Raw genomic sequence first — 22660 nt, forward strand, 5'->3', positions numbered from 1 at the left:
GATAAGCAATTGGAGATGCACATTTGGGGGTTAGGAGACATGTTAAGATTGTATAAATAGACCTGAGAATAATCTACAGAGCAATAATCAAATCCACTGGAATTGATGAGGTCACTGCAAAATAGTTTAGAGAGAAAAGAGTCCAGGACAGGGCCTTGAGAGACATCCATAATTAGCAGGAAGAACTGATGATCTAGCAAAGGAGACTGAGAATAAGAGGTGAGAGAGGTTAAAGGAGAACCATATATCAGTGCCATGGAAACCAAGAAAAGAAGAAAAAATCAAGAAGAGGGTGATAGTAAGTCAAGTTAAGAGAACTCAAGAAAGATGAGGATTGAGAAAAGGTTTTAGAGTTGTCAATTAAGAGATCATTGGTATTTTAGAGAGAACAGTTTTGTGTTTTTTTAAAAATGTTGAATGTTGAAGGCTAAACTGCAGAGAGTTTAGAAGAGATTGAGAAGAGAGAAAATGAAGGCACCCATTGTAGATGACTTTTTCAAAGAGTTTAGCTCTGAAATGTAGGAAAGACATAGAATGCTTAGTCAGAGATCATTGGATCAAGTGAATGATGAAAAATGAGGAGGAGGATAAAATAACGAGTTCTCAGAATAATGGCCTCAAGTTTTTCAGTGAATGGGGCAAAGTGGTCAACATAGAGTGTGGGACAGAAAGTGCATTACATTGCAATGGTTGTTAACATTTCTAAATGATTTTAAAACTATATAATTCTTTCTAATGCCTATACCTTTTTCTACCACTTGACCACTGGCACTGTGGAGGCAGAAGTGAGTCATTTCATATTTTCCTTTATTTCATGGATGGCCACAGCCAAAGAATTTATCCTGTGATGGTCAGTCTACAACTAATGAAATTCTCCTTACTTGACTAGTCTGGTCCTGGAAAACAGACTGTCTCTGGAACCAGTTTCAAATCGTTTCCAGCTTAGATCTCCAGTGGTAGTACTCTATTGACATAGCCTTCAAGAGCTTATGTTCACCTCTGTGCTACAGTGAAGCATTGGAGTAGGATTTTGTTGGGGCAAGTTATGGAATTTTAATGGTTAATATTCATATTTTAGAGCTTGAAAATGGTTTGTGTATACGAATATATGTACATACATATACATGTTTTCCATTTATTTTCTCATTTGATTGATCCTCATAACAACCCCAGGAGATAGGAACTATTATTATCTTCTTTTACTTACAACTGAGTTTTCCAAGCTTAAGCCAGCCAAACCCAAGCTTTGAAAGATTCCACTATAAATAGGGGTCTGGTAGCAAATTGCATCTGTGCTGTCCCAGGACCTATTCAGCTAAGTTAATAGAAGTCCACCAGAGGGTGGCTAGGAAGCACAATGAGTGGATAGAGCACTGGTCCTGGAATCAGAGGACCTGAGTTCAAATCCAGTCTCAGACACTGTCCCTTACTTTGATTACTTTGACAAAAAGAGAGAGAGAGAAGCTCATCAGCATAATGCTGGATTCAGGGCATGCTTTTTTTTTTTTTCCCATTTAGAGGCAGCTTGGTGGGGGGAAGAAAAGGGACATGAACAACTATCAAATAATAGCTACTAAGATTTGGAAGGACTGTGATCTTCACCAATAGAGAAGGTGTAAAATCATTGATTTCTGAAGTGTTTAAAGTTAAACCAAATGATTGTTAGAAAAAGTGTTGTCTTTGCAAATGTGGCCATTTTCAGATGACATATTTTAAGCTACAACTTTCAATTAAGCCAGAATGTATTAAGTATCTGTTTTGTGTTTCATATGTGTGCTAGAAGTAAAATTGTATGACCCTATGAGATGTGACCCTAAGAAGCTGTGCAACCACTTTTTGATTTTTCTGCTGATCTGTTTTCCCAAAAGAGGTATCTGTTTTCTTCTCCTTGATTCAAAGGAGTAAAGACATTCCTAATAATGTATAGTAAATGTATTCCTAAACAGTTCCATGACAATATTTTTTTTTATGGTAAATGGCATCAAATTTCTTTTTTTTAAATTGATATTTTATTTTAATTTTTCCAATTACATGTTTTGAAAGTTTTTCAGCATTCATTCACATGAATATGCATATTTTAAAGTTACATAATTTCTTTCCACTCTCCCTGCCCCCTCCCCTCATCTGTAAACAGTCAGGTGACTATTGGACATGCATATTTGTGTTTAACATATTTATAGATTAGTTATTTTCACTATGAGGAATTAGGATTAAGGGAAAAGAAAGAAAACAATGATATAGAAAAGAAATTCATAAGAGAAATTTTTAAGAAGTGAATGTAGTGTTCAGTCAGATTCTGTAAAGTTTTTTGTTTTGTTTTGTTTTTCTTCCTCTGGATAGAGATAACATTGTCCATAGTTGGTCTACTAGGATTATCCTAGCTCTCTGAACTGCTGAGAGGAACTTCATCTATCAAGGTTGATCAACTCAGAATGTTGTTATTGATGTGTACAATGTTCTCTTGGTTTTGCTCCCTTAGCTCAACATCAGTTTCTGTAATTCATTCCATGCTTCTCTAGAGTCTGACCATTCAAGGTTTCTTATAGAAGAATAGTATTCCATAACATTCATATACTATAACTTGTTCAGCCATTCTCCAATTGATGGATATCCTCTCAATTTCTAATTCTTTGCCACTACAAAAAAGAGCTGCTATGGTAACAAATTTCTAAGAAATTAAGACTTTTTTTTAATTTTTTTAGGTTTTTGCAAGGCAAACGGGGTTAAGTGGCTTGCCCAAGGCCACACAGCTAGGTAGTTATTAAGTGTCTGAGACTGGATTTGGACCCAGGTACTCCTGACTCCAGGGCCGGTGCTTTATCCACTGCGCCACCTAGCTGCCCCTAAGACATTTTCTTATAGACACCTCATTGTAACTATTTGCAAAGCAAATAATCATTAACCATTAATCAAACTTTTTTTTTTCTGTATGTGAATGGAAAAAAACATTTTTTTTGCATTAACATTTTATCTCACTATAGGAAAATCCTATGTAGAAATTTTCAGTTTTCAAAAAATTGAAAAATGAAAAATTAGGGAGGAATTACATATTTTATTACCTATTTTAGAGCTAGAAGTCCCACTCATTCTGCAGATGATGTTCCACTCATTTTCAGAGGCTGAGAGAGATGAAGTGACTTGGCACAAACATTAATTAGTAGGACTAGGTTTTAGACCTTAGTCTTCTAGCATCAAATCTCATGCTCTTTTCAGTACTGCACACCACATTTAATGCAAATTTGTCCTCGAGTTACTTCAATACAGACACACACACACACACACACACACACACACACAGAAACACCCACACATGGAGATGAGTCACTAGTTAGGCAAGCGGCAGAGTGGGCAGAGCCACCTTGGGTCTATAACTTAGATTCTTTCGACAGAAAGAGGCTTCAAACTCACTGGACCGAGTGATCACTTTTCTTCTGAAAATAAGAAGGTAAATGCATTTATTCTTTTCTATTCTTTTATTATTTCCAAGTTTTTTTAGGGTGTTCTGTTGCTATGGAATTGTCAGAAGTAAATATTGTAGATAATTTCTCCAGAAAAAAAGCCTTGAGAAGAAAGTAAAATTTTAAGGTTGACTGGCTTCTCAGCAAACAAAAAAAAGCAAAACAGAAACAAAGATTAATGTCAGGGGGTCTACCATCTACTGTATATTGAAAAACATTGACTCTGATGAGGTCATGCCAAATATAGTTTAATTCTCTTTGCTAAATTAATTTTGACCTGGTAAATTTGTCCTTTCTGAAGTATTAATCTGTTTATCAGTTTATTAATCACTAAGAATTATTAAGGGTCTGCCACCAGCCAGGCACTGTCCAAGGCTGTAGGTATACCAGTTAAGGGTAGGTATTTTTTTCTTCTTTTTTTTTTTTCTTCTGCTTTTCTTTTCTTTCTTTTTTTCCTCTACTCTCCTTTTTTCTTCTGTCTTCTCCTTTGTTTTGAATTTTTATCTATCTCAGTACTTGGCCTATTTGATTAACATTCAGGGTTTGGTCTTTCTTGTTTACTTAGGCCTCAGCAGCTTGACAATGACTTCTCTCAGTGAAGTAAATGCCAAATTTGGCTTTAGGCTTTTCAGAGAATTGAAGCAAAATGCAGAGGATAATATAGTATTTTCCCCTCTGAGCATCTCAACAGAATTCGCCATGTTGTTACTTGGAACCAGAGAGAACACTGCTTTACAGATACAGAAGGTAAATAAATAAATGCAAACTATGCTTGGTTTCATTTCCTCAATGTGGTTTTGTTACAGAAAGAGGATTTTTTTATTTTGTTTTTGTTTCTGTTCTTTAGGCTGTGTTCCAAATATAGTCTTGTGGAATTTTATAACAAGTCCTAATTCTGGGTAGTTTTTGCAAAGCTTGTTCTAACATACAAAACAGATTTGCATAAGGCTTGTCTCAGTCACATAATTTAAGTGTATTCTAAATTTTACTTGACTTAGATTATAGTTAATATTTGTTTGCATTTTCTTTACACCAAATCTGAGGGAAGTATTTTTTAAATTTTTAATAGAACTTTATTTTCATAATCTGAAAAGTATACAGAGCATAGCTGTTATTAACTCTAAACTAGTACAAGGCTGCTTGCTAGGAATCTGGAAGTATCAATCTGATCACATATTACAATTTTTTTTCTTTAGAAAATGTTAACATCTCTGGAAAGGGTTGCTAAATGAAACTGAGACTGAAAATAAAATGTAGGTGTACGTATAGGGCTCTGATTTTTACTTTGGGTGATCAAGGGAATGTCATCTCATCTTATCTCCCTGGGCATCAGTTTTCTCAGTTGTAAAGTGAGAGAGTTAGGCTTGATCTTTATTGTACCTTCCAGTTATACATCTATGATACAATTAGCATTATTTCCAAATGTATAATTGAGAGAGATGAATGTTTTTTCTTTCCTTCTGGTCCCTATAACAACATTTCATATATTTTTCAGGTCCTTCATTTAGATGAATTTACAAAAAGTAGAAGGTCAAGTGTTGGAGACAGTTTTGGTAGATCAGCAAATGTAAGTGCCATGATGACAGAGACTGGATGACCCATCCACTATTGATGCTCTCCATTTTACAGATGGAAGTGTCAGAAAAACTAGCACTTCTGGCATACCCATTTCCCCCAAAAGGGATTCACTCTAGCCTCCAATAAGGAAAGGTCTTGGTTTGAGATTCTTCTGTTGACTTAAAAAGAAAGAAACTCTCATTCTCTAATGTTTACTCCAACTCTGAAACTGATTATACTATATTTGAAATGCAGAAGATGTAGCAATAGGCTTTGGGTGTGGAGGAAAGAAGTTGTTATTATTCAGTCATATTTGGTTGTTTTTAGGAGGATAAATCTTCCCAATTCCAGGTCAGGCATACTATTCTATTCCAGGCCACCTTTTTATTTGTTGTAAGGGAGTTTATTTTTCTTTTTTGGGGGGGGGTGAAGGGGGTTAGAAGAATTGTGGGGGTATTGACAGTTATATAAAAAGGAGTATTCATGACACATTAAAAATACACAGAAAATAGCAGAAGGAAGCTTTTCCTAGGCTAGAATCAGCTCATGAATCTTCTTTTTGTCTGAAGGATGACTGTGACACTCCTGGAGAGATCCATTCCCAGTTTCATTCCCTTTTGGTAGAAATCAATGAACTTAATGATGACTATTCTTTGGCCATTGCTAACAGACTCTTTGGAAGCCAGACATTTCAGTTCCTGCAAGTAAGTGTTCTGACTCTATCACTTATCATTGAAATTTAGATACTGAATACAATGGACCTAAAGAACACATCTTTTCTCCTATCTAAACAAAATTCATTTAATAGGGGTCTCAAGAGGTAGTAGGCAAAGATGAGAAGAAAATGTCAGTTATTCCCACACTGGTTTTTGGAGAGTGTTTTTACCTTTTTGGGTTCACTGCATGCTCAGAATTCAGAGTCCTTAAGTTTTCATGTTCAGAAATCCAATTTTGCATATTAGCCCAAAAGTAAGGACTCATACTGAGGCTGAATTATTAACCAAAATGCCAATTTGTTAATTTACAATGAGGATTCATATTTGGTATGATATTCAGGCATAGTCATTTGAATAGACTCTACCTAATGGGATTGTCCTTGTCCCATTCAGAGTCTAAGTTATAGATTATATGTTTGCTTTGTAAGTAAAAGATTGGAAAAGAAAAGTCTTGTTGACAAAGGAAATTTACAGTTAGCTAATATGATTTGGTATATCATTCTTCTCTCCTATAATAGTGAAATTGTAGATAGACTAATGACTTTTTTACTTTTCAATATTTCTTATTGATAATAATAATTATGATGAGCATTCATGTGGAGCATTTTGGTTTACAAAGCACTTCACATATTAACTCAGTTGATTCTCAACAACCCTTTAATTAAGTGCAATTATTACCTTTGTTTTATATATAAAGAAACTGAGGCTGAAGAGGTTATGTTAGTTGTTCAGAGTCACAAAGCTACTAAGTGACTAAGGCAGGTCTTCTTGACTCCAAATTCAACACCTTATTCACTGTACCCCCAGCTGTTTCTTTGTCAGCAAGTTTCTTTTCCAGTTATGTGCAAATTTCCTCTGTCATTTTTCCTTTCTCCTGAGTAAAATGTGGTCTCTGATTAGCTCCACCTCAGTTACAATCTGTGAACCAAGCTTTCTCACTGACCAGGGACTGCAACCCTTTCCCAAATGACTTTTTCACTCTTAACAATCCACACAGATCAGCAGGCCTCAACAAAACAAGACCTATTCCCTGAGAAACAAAGATGGAAAAATCTCTGTCCTGATTAACCAACCAAAATCCTTGATTCTGAGCAAAGCAAAGGCATAAAACAAAACATTGTTTACAAAATGTCTAGAGGTATTCTTATATTATTCCATAGAGGCTATCCAAAGCTCATGCATTTGCATGGGAAGGACCCTAGAAAACTAAGGTGGAATAGTGTTCATAATGGTAGAGATATACATCAACCAGGAAGAATTATCCTTATTGGTTCTTAAAGAATCTGCCACCATGAGTGGTCTAGTGCCAGTATCAGCATGCTTTTCTGGTAGATGGTTGTTGTGTTGGTTGCCAATGGTTACACCATGAGTAGGGTATCACTTTTGTTGTTCCCTGCTGATCTGTGGTACTATGTATTGCTAAAGTGCTGACATTTCTGTCATAGCAACATTTACTTTATCTTGAGCATTTCACAGTATTTACACATTTAATTAATACCTTTTAGAGTCTGAAGTTTTAAGAAATCCTAGATGGAGAGCTGGATGGTAGTTATGTGACACAGTGGATAGAGCACAACAGGAGTTCAAATCCAGCCTCAGATGCTATGTGATCTTGGGCAAGTCACTTAACCCTGATTGCTTCACATCCAGGGCCAACTCCAATTATCCTGATTCATAGCCAGTCATTGGACCCAGATGGTTTTGGAGGAGAAAGGGAGACTGGTGACTTAGCATAGCACTCCTTACTAGAATCTAATTCATGTGCTTGTCATGGTGTCACCTCCCCTGATTTCATGGTCTTCTTTGAGAATAAAGGACAAGCATCAGATGGAGTGCTGACCTTAGCATTGGGAAGACCTGAGTGCAAGTCCCATCCTTATGGTACCTATTAGCTACATGACCCTGTGAAAGTTCCCTAACCTCTCAGTGCCTCCAAGCATGCTTACTGATTTGCATTGTAAGAGGGATTTTTTCTTTAGTGATGATATGAGATCTGTCATAGATCCAAAACAAAAAGAAAAACCTAATCATGGTAGGTCATCTCCAGAGTATCTCATTCATTTTTTGAGGCCTTTTCCCAGTCACTGAACTGGATCTCCAGAGTTTTTGCTGACCTATCTAAGTAGTTTTCCTTGAGGTGCTCTGGAGTATTGCTTGGCAAGCTTAGATTCCCTTGAGGCTGATGAAGTTTCAAGAAAGTACCTGATGAGAATGATCCAGATGTCTACGAAATTAACTTGTTACAGTAGAAATTGGATTGGATTAGGAAGTCAGGAGATATGGAATCATATCCTAACTCTGCCACTTATTAACTCTGTGCCTTGGATCAATTCACTCTAACTCCTCTAAGTCTTAGTTTCCATGTCTCTGAAATGACAGATCTAGATGAGGCAATCTCTATGTTCCCTCCTAGTTCTGGATATATGATCTTTATGTTCGATTCTGGTCACCATAAAATATTGAAATGGCAATCTTGAACCCAGATTCAATTATGGGGAAATTATTAGAAGAAGAAGATACCATTCAACTCTAAAGAAGAATGCTTAAATTCTTCACCCATGTGGGGTTCCCAGGCTACCATCTTCGATGATTACAGAAGAACATAACTCTGACTCTTTTCAGTTCCACACTCAATTTTTTCCATTGAAGTAATATATGAGTGTCATCACATGCTTTTTATAATTATTTTTCTAAATGATGATTTTCTCATTTCTCATTTCTTTAATCTGTCAGTAGGTCAATTAGCCATTTTTATAACAACAACTTTTATAATTAAAAAACTTGTAAACATTGCATGGGTTATTAATATACTTTTAATTTGGTTTCTACCTGAACTTGCCAGATAAATTGATCATGTTCTCCTTATGACTAACCACAGAAATTCATGACCAATTATCACTGAGGCAGTATGGGGCCATGTAAAGAGGATTGGATTTGGAGCCAAAGAGCTTAGCCTTGAATCCTATCTCTGTCACATATTACCAGTGTGAGCTGGGGTTAATTTAACTCTTTTTACATCTGCAAAATAATGGAGTTGGGTTAGGTAATTTATAACTTCCTTCTAACTGTAAGTCTATAATCATAGGAGCCATATTTTAGGATGATAAATAGTATAGTGATTCAGAGAAACTATATGTCTAGATTTCAAATATCAAAGTGTTTAAGATATGGCACTTTTCCCCATGGGATTAGCTATTTGTCTGTTCCCTGTCCCTGGTCAATCCATGGAGATATATATATATATGTATATATATATATATATTCATATTTCTCTGTTGTTTCAAAGTCCTTCTTAGATGGTGTAAAGACTATTTACCAAGCAGAGCTGGAAAAAGTGGACTTTTTACATGTTCCAGAAGACAGTCGAAAGAAGATTAATTCTTGGGTTGAGAAGCAAACAAATGGTAAATAAGGAAGAATAAGAACTTTGCCTTTCCTGATAGTTTTAAAAGGTAATATTTAGATGCACATTAAATTGGATGATCTAGAAGAAAAATCGAGAGCTAGGAATTGTCAGTAAGTTCAGGTTCTGATTAAATTCTTCCAAGTAGATAATTGGTAATAAATTAGGTAAATCACTTAGATTTGAAATCTGAAAATGTGGATGTTACCTAGACAATCTTTAAGTCCTCTCCAATGCTCTTGACAAGGTTGTTCGGAGGAATTGGTTAATGACTTGTCAAACTTCTATCTCCTAAGATGAATCAAGCATCAACAATAGTTCTATTTACATCTCTCTTATGATTACTTTTGAATGTTATCTCCCCCCATCCCCATGGCAGATGCACTTCTGGGGAAGACAGGGACTCTAATAATTACTGATGCCTTCCTCTAGTCTCTTAATGATCAGTGTATATCAGCTTTTGTAACACAAAACAGAGGTCTCCAGCAATGGAAAGACAACTCTTTTATCTTCTAAAAGAAATGATGAAATATAGAATGAACTTTTATACCGTATGATTCTCCTTTGAAAAGATTTGGAACCTTGACCTTTCCAATGCTTAATGGTTGGTCTGTCTTCTGGCAAGGATATAATCTCTAAATGTGGAGAATCCACAGAGGATCAGTAGGGCTTAAAGAGCAAAGAATTTGAAATTATTCTAGTTCAGAGTAGAAATGAACATGGAACAACAGGGACTGGGCCCCAGGTTCTGACAGACTGGAGGGCTACCCTTTTCCTTCTCTCTTTCCAGGGCAGACCCACCAGCTTCTTGCCTACTCCCTTGCTGTTCCAGACTGCTGCTACTTCTTAGGGTCTTGTCAAGCTATGATGGAGCCAAATGATTCCTTGCTTCTCTCCAGCTCTAAATGAGCAACTTGGCATGAGTTGGTGACCTGGTAGTATGTGACATGCCCTATTTGTGTTAAATCAGCCTTGGGGATCAGGGGCTCAGGCTGCAGTTTTACTAAATTTGTCCTAGAAGCCTAAATTCCCTGGATGTAATTTAGATCCTAATGATACAAGTTTATAATTTGAACTTGATTCAAGATATGAGAAGGAACAATTAATCTCAGAGGAAAAGATGGATATTAATAAAGTAGAGATATCATATCAACCTGGGAATCCTTTTAGAGGTATCTAAATTCAGGGATTTCCTTGTTCAATAGTATGAAGTAGATAAGTTAGTTTTTGATTCTACCTTACTTTCTTCCATTATTAGTACTTTTTTTTTTTACCTTTTCAGAAAATGTCTTTTACTACCATAATATGGGCTTCCTACATTCTTTCTCTAACTTAGAAACATTTATTTGTTGCTGCTCAAGAAAACCCCCAGATGGAGATTTTCTTGGTATGTGGGACAAATGCCACTTAAATAAATTTCGGAGATCTCTCAAGGTATGAAGAGAAGGCTTTATTAAATGATTCTCCAGACATCAACAGATAAGATGAAGTCAGTTGACTCTTCAACAATATCTGAGAAGTTTGCTTTGTCAAGGCAGGAGGGGCACATAGTTAGCCAAACTCAATCTATAAATATTTTACTGAAGAAATCTCAAAACTTTATCCCACACATTGGCAAAGATGCTGGAATAACTTGGCATTTCCTTCTCCAGCTCATTTTACAGATGAGGGAACTTGAGACAATCAGGATTAAATGAGGTGATATAAACTAATAAGTATCTGAGGCAGGGTTTGAACTCAGGTCTTCCTGACTTCAGGAAGTGCCACCTGGGTGTCTTCAAACCTTTATACTGTAACTTGCTCTCCTTTTGTTTGCTTTGCTCCAACCTGTCTCCATTGAAACTAATCTCCTCTGACTCAAGGGTTTACCTAAGGTAAGAAACTAATTCCTTTGATGCATTGTGTTCTCTTCTCAAGAGCTAACTTTGGAAATGTGAATGGTTTCAAACTGTGGAAGAATCTTTTCTTTGACTCTATCTCTACTCCACAGACACTATATACTAGTCCTACTCTCTGGGGGGAACCATTTACTAGTCATGAGAATGACTTCTGCTGATGTTCCAAGCTGCTACCTTTGTTGGCAAATGTATTGACTCAGTTATTGTAAATTAAAAAAATTGATACAAAATGTGATATTTATTCTTTTATCTATTTATATCTAAGGAAAAATCAAGGAGCTATTTTCAGCAGGCAGTATTGACCCAACTACTGTCCTGGTACTGGCAAATGCTGTTTATTTCAAAGGAAACTGGGCCATGAAATTTAAGCCAGAAAACACTCAAGAAAAAAATTTCAGGACAAACAAGGTACCATAATGAAATCTTCTGATTTTTCTTTTATTTTTACCTTTTTTATTAATTTTATTTTAATTGATATCTTTTGTTTTGTACTACCTTTATTTCCCCTCTTCCTTTACTCAGCATTAACTCTTAACAAAGAATAAAAAATAAAGAGAAAAATGCAGTTCAGAAAAACCAGTCCACACAGCAATGTAGTTAAACTTTTCAATGAGGTTTGTTGCCTTATCTGCAGAATGTTAGAAAATAGTCCTTTTATATCACTAGATTAGGAAAAAAATATTTTATATCATAATATGTACATTCACAAGGGCTCTTAACCAAAGAACAAACTAGCAAGTATTTATTAACAACTATGTGCTGATAATAGTAGAAAATAGAAGTGGAAAAGAAAGTAGAAGTGGAAGAAGTATCACAGAAAAAATATAAAAGACAACTATTGTCCTTAAGGGGTTTACAATTCAGTTGAGTAAAGAAGTTATCAACAGGCAAAATATTTGGAAGGCCATACATAGTTAATTGCTGAATGATAATTATAGATAAAAAATGCCATAGTTTATAGCAGGGAGATATCACTGTAGTTTAGAGTGACTGGAAAATCTTTTTGTGTTAGAGTGATTGGGAAATCTTGGTGGTGGTGAGGGAAGAATTCAAGGTTCGTGTTTTCAAAAGTCATAGCAGATAAAGGAAGTTTCCTAGATGGGGGTGGGTGGGAGGGAGGGGGGAAAGCACAAGATATGGTGAAAAGAAATTTTACTTGCAAAGGATAATGACAAGATAAAAGCTGTATTCTTTTAATTTTATACAAATACAAATGAAGAAACAGGTGGATTTATCCTAGGAGTCAGATTTATTTCAGATTTATTATCCTGGCACATGGAATACAGTCATAGACTAGTTAGGACTTCAGAGACTATCACATTCACCATACCTGATCAGACATCTCTGATGATAGTGATGATGCAAACTCTTGATACAGTGGAAAGAAAAGTGACTCTTGGATTAAATCTTACCTCTGATGGGACTTGCTTTATTTTCAGTTTTCTTAGTTATAAAATGAGGGAGTTAGAAATAGATGCCATCAGAGGTAATCTCCACCTCTAGGTCTAATAAATTCGACAACATAGAATCATAGATTTAGAAGGCTACTTAGTCCATTGAACATTTAGTCCAATCCATGCCCAAAGGGCTAAGCTTTTCCAGATAATTCCTTTGTTCTTGGTTTTAAGATGCCCCAACATTCTCCTCACCTTGGTCTGTGCTTTCCAGATAATCAAAATTATTAAAAATGTAATCATAAGGACTAAACTCAATACCCCAATATGTGGCCTGAATTAGGGTACCATTTAGTTGTTTTTCAGTTGTGTTCAAGTCTTGTGACCCCAGTTGGGGTTTTCTTGGCAGAGATACTGGAGTGATTTGCCATTTAATTCTCCAGTTCATTTTACAATTGAGGAAACTGAGAGTTAAGTGACTTGCTCAGTGTGACTGGAGATGACCCTGGGTGGAAGGCAATCAGGGTTAAGTGATTTGCCTAAGGTTACACAACCAGTTGGAGTTAAATGCACCACCTAGCTGCCCTTACTCACATGTGCACATATATCCTCATATATATTTACTTGAATAGAATCAATCTTCAACATTCCTGCCTTTAACTTTCATGATTTCAAGTATTCATATGATTTTATTGGTATCAGTTTTAGTTTTCACTCTTCCATTCCCAACTAAACACTAGCTGTGTGCAACTGAGATAGAATGTCGGGTGTTAGGCATGATATTGAGACCTTGCTGGTCCTGGATTCTTCTGAGCAAATGAGGAAGTTGCTAGAAGCAAAACTTAGCTGCCTCCTCATCCTGGATATAAACTCTTCCAGAGTGAGTTGTTTTGATGTGATGCCATGACTTGCAAGTAATTGCGTTTAAGTGAGGGAGGGCTATATAAGGTCATTAGCTTCACTTTCTTCTCTGGAACCATCTTGGTCCAGTGGCCAGATATGAATCAGGATGACTGGGGATGGCCCTGGATGCTATGGGAGACTTCATGGTTGAGAGGAAAGGAAGGAACCACAGCTGTATGGCCTGGACTAAGCTGTCTAGCTAGAAGGGGAAGAGAGTCTTCTTTGATAAGCTCTTGCTATGCAACTGACCCTGCTCCAAGGACTGCTGGAGCATTACAAAAGACTGGAGATCTGGTACCTAGAACTGACCATGGTGGGGCACTGACCAGCTGAGTTGAGTATTAAAGCCTTAGCAACCACTCCTTTGATTTTTTCAGAGGAGAGCACTAAAGTAGAGAGATTTATGGCAGTTGGTAAATAGGACAACTTCTTTACATTGCCATCTGATGCAGTTGAAGATAACATTTAAAAATGTTAGTATTCAGAATTTTATTTGAAAAAAAGAATTTTATTTGCTCTGCAGTATTTACTGTACTGTAGATTTCATATTAAAAATGAATATTATCTGAAACAAAATTTTTAAAAATTAAAAATGTTAGCACAAAAGATCACAGAATTTTTGGAAGATACTAGGGAAAATATTTAGTATGTTATTTTGTGTACTGAATTTTGTGGGTTATTTCACGATTATTGGGTTAGGAAAATGCATGTTATCAGAATTAATGTATTTTTATAGATAATTTTATGCAGAATAGTATATTTTCAGTAATCTCTAGTGAAAAATTACAGTTTTAATGGTCATAGGAACCCAACACCTTAATTCCTATAGGTTTAATATATCAATATTTGTATTTTTGACTGCTGTTTTCTAGGCTCCCTACCCTTGTGAAAGTTGAAGATTGAGTGTATGTTTATCTTCAGCTTTCAATATATATGTCTATATACATATGCATATCTAATATATGTATAAACATGTATAAACATATGTATATCCTAACCTCAAGGAGCTTACATTCTATTGAGAGTAAAAATACATAAAGAGGGGCAGGAAAGGGGAAGGGAAGGAGAGTTCTAGCTCTATTATTGAGCCAAGGATTACCCTTGATCTCTGAAGTAATTGAACTGCCAATCCATTAAAAGGAAAAAAAATCACCCCTGTTAATGCCTCTCCACTTGCTGCATTTCAACAGTATTAGAAATGAAAAAAAAAAAGGTCAGTGTGTTAGCATAATCAAATGTTTTAAAGGATGATAATTTTTTCTATTAATATTCATTTATTAATGTTGGCAGCTCTATGGTGAAATGAGTACAGGACTGGACTTGGAATCAGGAAACTGCATCTTCAAGAGTTCCATTCTAGCCTCATACATTTACTAGTGGTTTAACCTGGGCCAGTCACTTAAGACTTAAGTTCCTCTTCTGTAAAATGAGTTGGAGAAGGAAATGGCAAACTACTTCAGTATCTTTGCCAGAAAATCCCATAATGGGGTCAGGAGGGATCTTTGATCATAAAATGAGAAAAAAATTCTATTTTGTACACTTTGACAACATTTTAACCTTGAAAGGATATCAAGAATATTTTAAGATGAAAATCAATAGATGATTTGAATGTAGCGCTGAAATTAACCAGCTCAAATTTAGCCTCCAGCCATTTTGTTCACACTATTTACAAGGTTTCTTCAGTTTTCCATATGTGGGAAGGCAGAAATAACAACTTGCCACTTTTTTGAGGATCTAAATGCTTCCCACTGCTCTTTATTCACTGCATTTAATTTATATTTTTAAGACCTTTTAATGTAGAACTGAATGTCTCACTTTCCCTGACTTGATAGTTATAGTTATATACCTTACAATAAAGGATCAAACAATACTTCCAAGATAGGACTAGATTGCTAATCTGACCCTTTCTGGGGAAATCTATTGTTAAAGTCACCTGAACTCTAAAGCTGGTTCTAAAATGATCAAATTAATTAACCCTAATCAGTTATGGTCAAACCGAACAGTTTGCTGAAGTTGTTTATTTCTTTGAAAATCTGAGGACATTTTTGATATTACTGAATTTTAAAAGGCTAAATTATGAGGGAAATAAAATATTTATTGGATAATTAGGTTCTGTTTTCTTTTATTATAGGACATGAGCAAACCTGTGCAGATGATGAAACAGACAGGTTTCTTCAATATGGGATACATTGAGGAATCTCAAGGGAAGATTCTTGAACTACCATATACAAACAAACATCTAAGTATGTTTGTGCTGTTACCTTCTGAGAACAACAGTTTAGAGAAGGTAAAGAAACCTAGGCCTTTTGATATTTTCCTGTCAATTTGCTTTTAAATTTATGAATCTCCAAATAGATCCAATCACCTTCTTTATGACTGATTACTTAAGGGGCATGAAAGAACATTTTTTGCCTCAGATGACCTCATGGACCATGACCAAAAATGGGAGGTCTGAGTATTCCCAAACAAGATTAATTTTTACAGAGATCAAACTTGAGGTAACTGAAATGTTTTTTAATGCTGTGGATCTTGCTACAGAGTAACTTGTCTTATTGTTCTAAGATTAGATGTTTTTTCACAGAGAGCAAGGTTGAAATTATAGGGAATGTTCTCAGAGATAGTGTCTCCAACCACTAACATCTTGTCCTCTAAGTATTATATAGTTGAGCTGACATTTCACATGTTTCTTAAATGTATCAATCAGGTGGGATGACTTTTTTCTCCACCCTCACACACTCTCCTGTGCATATTTGCTCACATAGAATTTTCTGGGATCTATCAAGCTGGGAAGGAGGGGTTAAAGGAGAGGAGGGGAAGGCAAGATAGTAGGGGAAGGTGAGAGAAAGTTGGGGAGAATGCTATGGAATGGAAGTGGTAGAGTGTGAGTATGGTCCTGAGAATATGGCATTAAAAGAAGTTATTTTGTGTTTTCCAAGGTTAGAGTAGAAGACATTTACTTTCTGAGGCCCACATTGAAAACTATGGGGATGAGAAAGAGAGGGGTGTGGAGGGGGAAAAGAAGGGAAAAAGATGAGGAGCAAGTGAACTGCTACCACAGCTCCCCTCTGGACTAAGGAACAGTGAAAGAGAACTTTGTCTGTTTTGTTTTAGTTTATGGATTACATTCATATTTGTAAAATTTTTTCCCTCCCTTCCCTTACATGTACAATTATGTTAAAACTTTGCTGTGAAAGAAGAATCAGAACAAAAGGGAAAAGACACAAGAAAGAAAATTGAAAACACATTTTAAAAAAGTAAAAAAATACACTTTGAACTGCATTCAGACTCAATAGTTCTTTCTCTGCATGTGGAAGGCATTCTCCATCACAAGTCTTGTAGAATTGTCTTTGATCACTGTATTGCTGAGAAGAACTAAGTATATCATAGTTGATCAGTGCACACAATGCTGTTGTTAATGATTCTGCTCACTTTACTTAGTTTCTCTGGAATTTGCCCAGTCATCATTTCTTATAGAATAATAGTAGTCTATTACATTTATATACCATAACTTGTTCAGCTATTTCCCAATTTTTGGGCATCTCCTCAATTTTTATTCGTTTGAGTTTTGCAATTTTCCCCCATTCTTGCTTCCCTCCCCCTCCCCCACAGAAGGCATTCTGTTAGTCTTTACATTGTTTTCATGGTATACGTTGATCTCAGTTGAATGTGATGAGAGAGAAATCACATCCTGAAGGAGGAAAAATAAAGTATAAGAGATAGCAAAATTACATAATAAGATAATGGTTTTTTTTTCTAAATTCAAGGTAATAGTCTTGGGTCTTTGTTCAAACTTCACAATTCTTTAGCTGGATACAGATAGTATTTTCCAATGCAGACAGCCCAAAATTGTCCTTGATTGTTGTACTGATGGAATGAGCTAGTCCATCAAGGTTGATCATCACCCCCATGTTGCTTTTAGGGTGTACAGTGTTTTTCTGGTTCTGCTCATCTCACTCAGCATCGGTTCATGTAGATCCTTCCAGGCTTCCCTGAATTCCCATCCCTCCTGGTTTCTAATAGAACAATAGTGTTCCATGATATACATATGTGTGGGACAAATGCCACTTAAATAAATTTTGGAGATCTCTCAAGGTATGAAGAGAAGGCTTTATTCGTTTCTTGAGAAACGGCCCACAATCAATTAGAGAGATTGAGGCAAAAGAAAAAGGCCCAAGAATCACATTTATCCTAACTCGATCCCCCCCCCCCCCCCAACTGACCCACCCTCGTTAATGAGGAATGTGGTCTTACAATCTAAACACGAAAACTACCCTAGGGAAAGGAGCATAGAATTCAAACAAAGCAAACTAATCTAGGGAAAAGAACATAAAATTCAAACTGAAACCAGATTATCTCTTTAGTCCCAGGAATTGAATGATTCTCCAGACATCAACAGATAAGATGAAGTCAGTTGACTCTTCAGCAATATCCCAGAAGTTTGCTTTGTCAAGGGAGGAGGGTCACATAGTTAACCAATTTCAATCTATAATATTTTGCTGAAGAAATCTCAAAACTTTATCCCACACATATATACCACAGTTTGTTAAGCCATTCCCTAAATGAAGGCCATTCACTTAATTTCCAATTCTTTGACACCACAAACAGGGCTGCTATAAATATTTTTGTACAAGTGATGTTTTTTTTTACCCTTTTTCATCATCTCTTCAGGGTATAGACCCAGTAGTGATATTTCTGAATCAAAGGATATGCACATTTTTGTTGCCCTTTGGGCATAATTCCAAATTGCTCTCCAGAAAGGCTGGATAAATTCACAGTTCCACCAACAATGTATCAGTGTCCCAGATTTCCCAGTTCCCTTCTAACATTGATCATTGTCCTTTCTGCTCATATTGGCCAGTCTGAGAGGTGTGAGGTGGTACCTCAGAGATACTTTAATTTGTATTTCTCTAATAAGTAATGATTTAGAGCAATTTTTCAAATGACTCTGGATCACTTTGATTTCCTCATTTCTAAAATTGCCTTTGCTTATCCATTGACCACTTGTCAATTGGGGAATGGCTTGTTTTTCTGAAAATTTGACTCAGTTCTCTGTATATTTTAGAAATGAGTCCTTTGTCAGAAATACTAGTTGTAAAAATTGTTTCCCAATTTATTATATTTCTTTTGATCTTGGTTACAGTGGTTTTGTTTGGGCTAATTTAATGTAATGTACAAATTTAATGTAATCAAAGTTGTCTAGTTTGTTTTTAATGATGTTCTCCATCTTCCTTGGTCATAAACTGCTTCCCTTTCCATAGATCTGACAGGTAAACTACTCCTTGATCTTCTACTTTGCATATAATATTGTTTTTTATGTCTAAATCCTGTATCCATTTTGATCTTATCTTGGTATAGGGTGTGAGGTATTGGTCTGATCTAAGTTTTTTCCATACTAACTTACAATTTTCCCAACAGTTTTTATCGAAGAGAGACTTTTTATCCCAATAGCTGGACTCTTTGGGTTTATCAAACAGCAGATTACTATAATCATTTCCTGCTATTGCACCTAGTATATTCCACTGATCTATCACTCTATTTCTTAACCAATACCAGACAGTTTTGATGAATGATGCTTTATAATATAATTTTAGATCTGGTAAGGCTAAGCTACCTTTTTTGACCTTTTTTTCATTGAATCCCTAGAAATTCTTGACTTTTTATTTCTCCATATTTTATTTCTCTATAACTCATTAAAATAATTTTTTGGAATTTTGATTGGTAGGGCACTAAACAGGTAGTTTAGTTTTGGTAGAATTGTCATTTTTATTATATTAGCTCGACCTATCCATGAGCAATTGATGTTTGCCCAGTTATTTAAATTTGATTTTATTTGTGTGAGAAGTGTAGTTGTTTCAAAAAGTTTTTGAGTCTGTCTTGGCAGGTAGACTTCCAGGTATTTTATATTGTCTGTATCCCCTCAATTTCTAATTCTTTGTCATCCCCAAAAGGTAAATATATTTGTATTATATATTTATATTTTATATAAATATATAAATATATTTGTACATGTGGGTTTTTTCCTCTTTTTTAGGATGATAAGAACACTTTTAAGGCATACAAATGTATTGTTAATCCATGTCTCCATTTTTTCTTGTATAATGTGAATAGAAACCAGTTTTTTCCATAGACACACATATTGCTTACAGTTTTGATGATTTAAAAACTTCCTTATAATTATGGCATTTGTTCTTTTTTTTCCTTTGTAGTTGGAACAAGATCTCACCTTTGAGAAATTATTAGAGTTGATGAATCCTGAGAATATGGCCTTAAAAGAAGTTGTTTTGTATTTCCCGAGGTTTAGAGTAGAAGAGACTTACTCTCTGAAGCCCATCATGGAAGCTATGGGCATGAAAGATGTATTTGATGCACAAAATGCTGACTTTTCAGGAATGACCACCCAAAAGGGCTTGGCAGTATCCAAAGTTGTCCATAAATCCTATGTGGAGGTGAATGAGGAGGGCACTGAAGCAGCAGCTGCCTCTGGTGTTGTCATTGGATATAATGCTTCAAGAAAGGAAGTATTTAATTGTGACCACCCGTTTCTCTTCCTTATTCGACACAACAAAAGCAATGGGATTCTCTTCTATGGTAGAGTTGCTGACCCTTAATAAAGAGCAGTAAAGAAGTGATAAAATAAAAACTCCTTGAGGGCAGGAGCTATTTACTTTTGTCTTTGCATCATCACAGAGCTTGTCATATAAAAGGCACTTAACCAATAAATATTTTTTGTATTGATTTTACTTATGCCTAATGAGAACTGGTTGAAATAATTGGAATGTCTGTTTTTCCTTTTAAATTTTATTCTTATTTTTCAATTCCAAATTCTCCCTCCCTATACTTTCACCTTCCATGAAGAAGACAAGAAATATTATTATATTATTATTATACATTATACCCATGAAGTCATACAAACCATATTTCTATATTAGCCATGTTTCAGGATAAAACCCCATGAAAAATAAAGAGAAGGACATGTGTCAATGTGCACTCTGAGTCCTTCAGTTCTCTAGGTGGAAATGGATAGCATTTTTCATCATGAGTTCTTTGAAACTGTTGAATGCTTCAGGAGAATACTATAGATTAGAGTGAACTGAGCTATGGGTTCTATCTCTCCCTTCCCTCCTCCCTGACAAACAACTCCTGGATGTTACAATGACCAGAATGTAAAGAACAAACTGACTTTGCTCCCTATCTATTCAGTCTGGATGCCCATACATTCCTCAGAGGAGGAGGAAAAATGTCATTGTTTGAGTTATGTAATTTTCTTTAAAAATTAGCATATGCTCTTAGATTGTGACGATCACATGTAAGGATGGGTCAGTGGATGTGGGGTGTGTTAGAAATCACATATATTGCTTCTGCTGCTAGTACCCATTGCCACCCTCTACCATAGATATGGTGGAGTTGGGTGCCTGTTTCCCATGGGAATTGAATAAAAACTTTTTTCTTCATACCTTGAGAGATCTCTGAAATTTATTGGGTGGGGTCACACCACACACTGTGTTCAATCATTATAATATTTAGAATTACTAAGTCTTTTACAGTTGATTGTTTTAATTTTTACAATATTGCTATAAATGTGTACATTATTCTCCAGTTCTGCTCATTTCAATTTATGTCATCAGTATATATATATATCTTCCCAGGATTTTCTGAAATCATTCTGTTAACCATTTCTTGGTTGAAATCTAAGACTCTTCACCACCATCCTCTAGTTACTCAGGTCCATGACCTATGAATCATTCTTTATTCTTTACTCTCATTTATTTTCCATAGCCAAGTCATATCAAGTCTCTTGTCTTCATTCCCTTCTCTCCTCTGACACTACTAACACTCCAGTGCAGGGCCTCATCACCTCACATCTGGGCTATTGCCTGAGCCTTTAGTTGGTCTATCTGTCTCATTTCTCCTCACTCTTGCTCATTCCATATTTAGCTGTTCCTAAAACATGGGCCTGATCATATCACCTCTCCCCCTTCCCTATTTGAGAAATTCCCCTTTTACCTTCAGGGTCAAATGATAATCTTGTTTGACTTTTAAATCCCTAAGATTTCAGTAGCCTCCCTATCCATTGAAGTAAAGATGCCTTGGAAAAGCTTAAATCCCCTGAATTAAATATATCAAAGTAAGACCAATAATAATAGTTGAAAGCTCCTTTTCTGGGGAGTTTGTATATCAACTATCTTTACAATTCCCTAGGAATGTTTCCCTTTGTTTTCAAACTTTTATAAATCAGTACGGTCTCCAGGTTGCTCCCCAATCTCTATTTTTGTTCAATGAAGATATTTTGTCCTTTGTTCTCAAAGAACACCAAGAAAGGGGGAGGTGTTGCCATTTCAAGCACATGAATTGGATATGAGAGAGACTGTGCTAAGTCACCAGTCTCACTTTTTCCTTCAGAGTTGTTGGGTTCAGGGGCCAGATATGAATTAGAACTCTTGGGGATGGCTCTGGATAAGTAATCAGGGTTAAGTGACTCACCCAAGAATACATAGCTACTGTAATAAGTGTCAAGTGTCTGAGATTGAATTCAAACTCCTGAACTCCCGACTCTAAGATCAGTGCTCTATCAACTGCGCCACCTACCTGCTCTTTCAAGAAGCCAGTAACACTCACCAAACTGCTGATTTGGGGGGTCCTGCTTCTATTTGGAGACTTAGTGGACCTGGCTTATTTTACAGATGAGGAAACTGAAGCAAACAGAGTCAAGTGACTTGTCCAGAGCTACACAGCTAGTAAATGCCTGAGACTGGATTTGATCTCATGAAGGTGAGTCTTCCTGATTCCAAGTCCAGTGGTCTATTACCAGGTCCCCTATTTTGAGACAAAAACCCTTTACAACTTGGTCTCTTCCTACCTTTTCAGTAGTCTTATATTTTATTTCCTTTTACATCCTCTACTTTCCTAGGACATTGACTTCCTTGTTATTTCTCACACTCAATATTCCATCATCAGATTTTGTCTCTTTTCACTAGCTTGTCCCTCTTGCCTGGAATGTTTTGTCTCTTTGTTTTTCCTCTCTTGGTTTCCCTGACTTCCTTCAAAGCATAGCTCAAATTTGAGAAACTCAAATACGAGAAAATACGCCCTCTCAGGGCATATATATATATATATATATTTTTTTTTTTTCTTTTAGTTTTTTTGCAAGGCAAATGGGGTTAAGTGGCTTGCCCAAGGCCACACAGCTAGGTAATTATTAAGTGTCTGAGACCGGATTTGAACCCAGGTACTCCTGACTCCAAGGCCGGTGCTTTATCCACTACGCCACCTAGCCACCCCAAATATCTTTCTTTTGAATTTATTTACCTGAATGTATCATTTAGTTTGATGT

At 35.9% G+C, this 22660-nt stretch overlaps 1 protein-coding gene across 1 annotated transcript; it reads left to right on the plus strand.

Moving 5' to 3' along the window:
- Positions 1 to 2989: 2989 nt before the first annotated feature.
- LOC141502837 (serpin B4-like) lies at positions 2990 to 20780 on the plus strand. Its single transcript, XM_074207797.1, has 8 exons — positions 2990 to 3445; positions 4024 to 4205; positions 4954 to 5025; positions 5585 to 5719; positions 9018 to 9135; positions 11298 to 11440; positions 15461 to 15616; positions 19536 to 20780. Exons 2-8 carry the CDS (start codon positions 4041 to 4043, stop codon positions 19935 to 19937), a joined length of 1191 nt encoding a protein of 396 aa, XP_074063898.1. The 5' UTR covers positions 2990 to 3445; positions 4024 to 4040; the 3' UTR covers positions 19938 to 20780.
- The last annotated feature ends 1880 nt before the right edge of the window (positions 20781 to 22660 follow it).

This window comes from Macrotis lagotis, chromosome X (assembly GCF_037893015.1).
Source record: "Macrotis lagotis isolate mMagLag1 chromosome X, bilby.v1.9.chrom.fasta, whole genome shotgun sequence".
NCBI classification, from domain to species: Eukaryota; Metazoa; Chordata; class Mammalia; order Peramelemorphia; family Peramelidae; genus Macrotis; species Macrotis lagotis.

Coding starts and splice junctions, on each gene's coding strand:
- LOC141502837 (XM_074207797.1), top strand. CDS start 4,041: ATGACTTCTCTCAGTGAAGTAAATGCCAAATTTGGCTTTAGGCTTTTC. Junction 5,026..5,584: donor GTTTTGGTAGATCAGCAAAT/GTAAGTGCCATG, acceptor TTTTGTCTGAAG/GATGACTGTGACACTCCTGG. Junction 9,136..11,297: donor GGTTGAGAAGCAAACAAATG/GTAAATAAGGAA, acceptor TTTATATCTAAG/GAAAAATCAAGGAGCTATTT.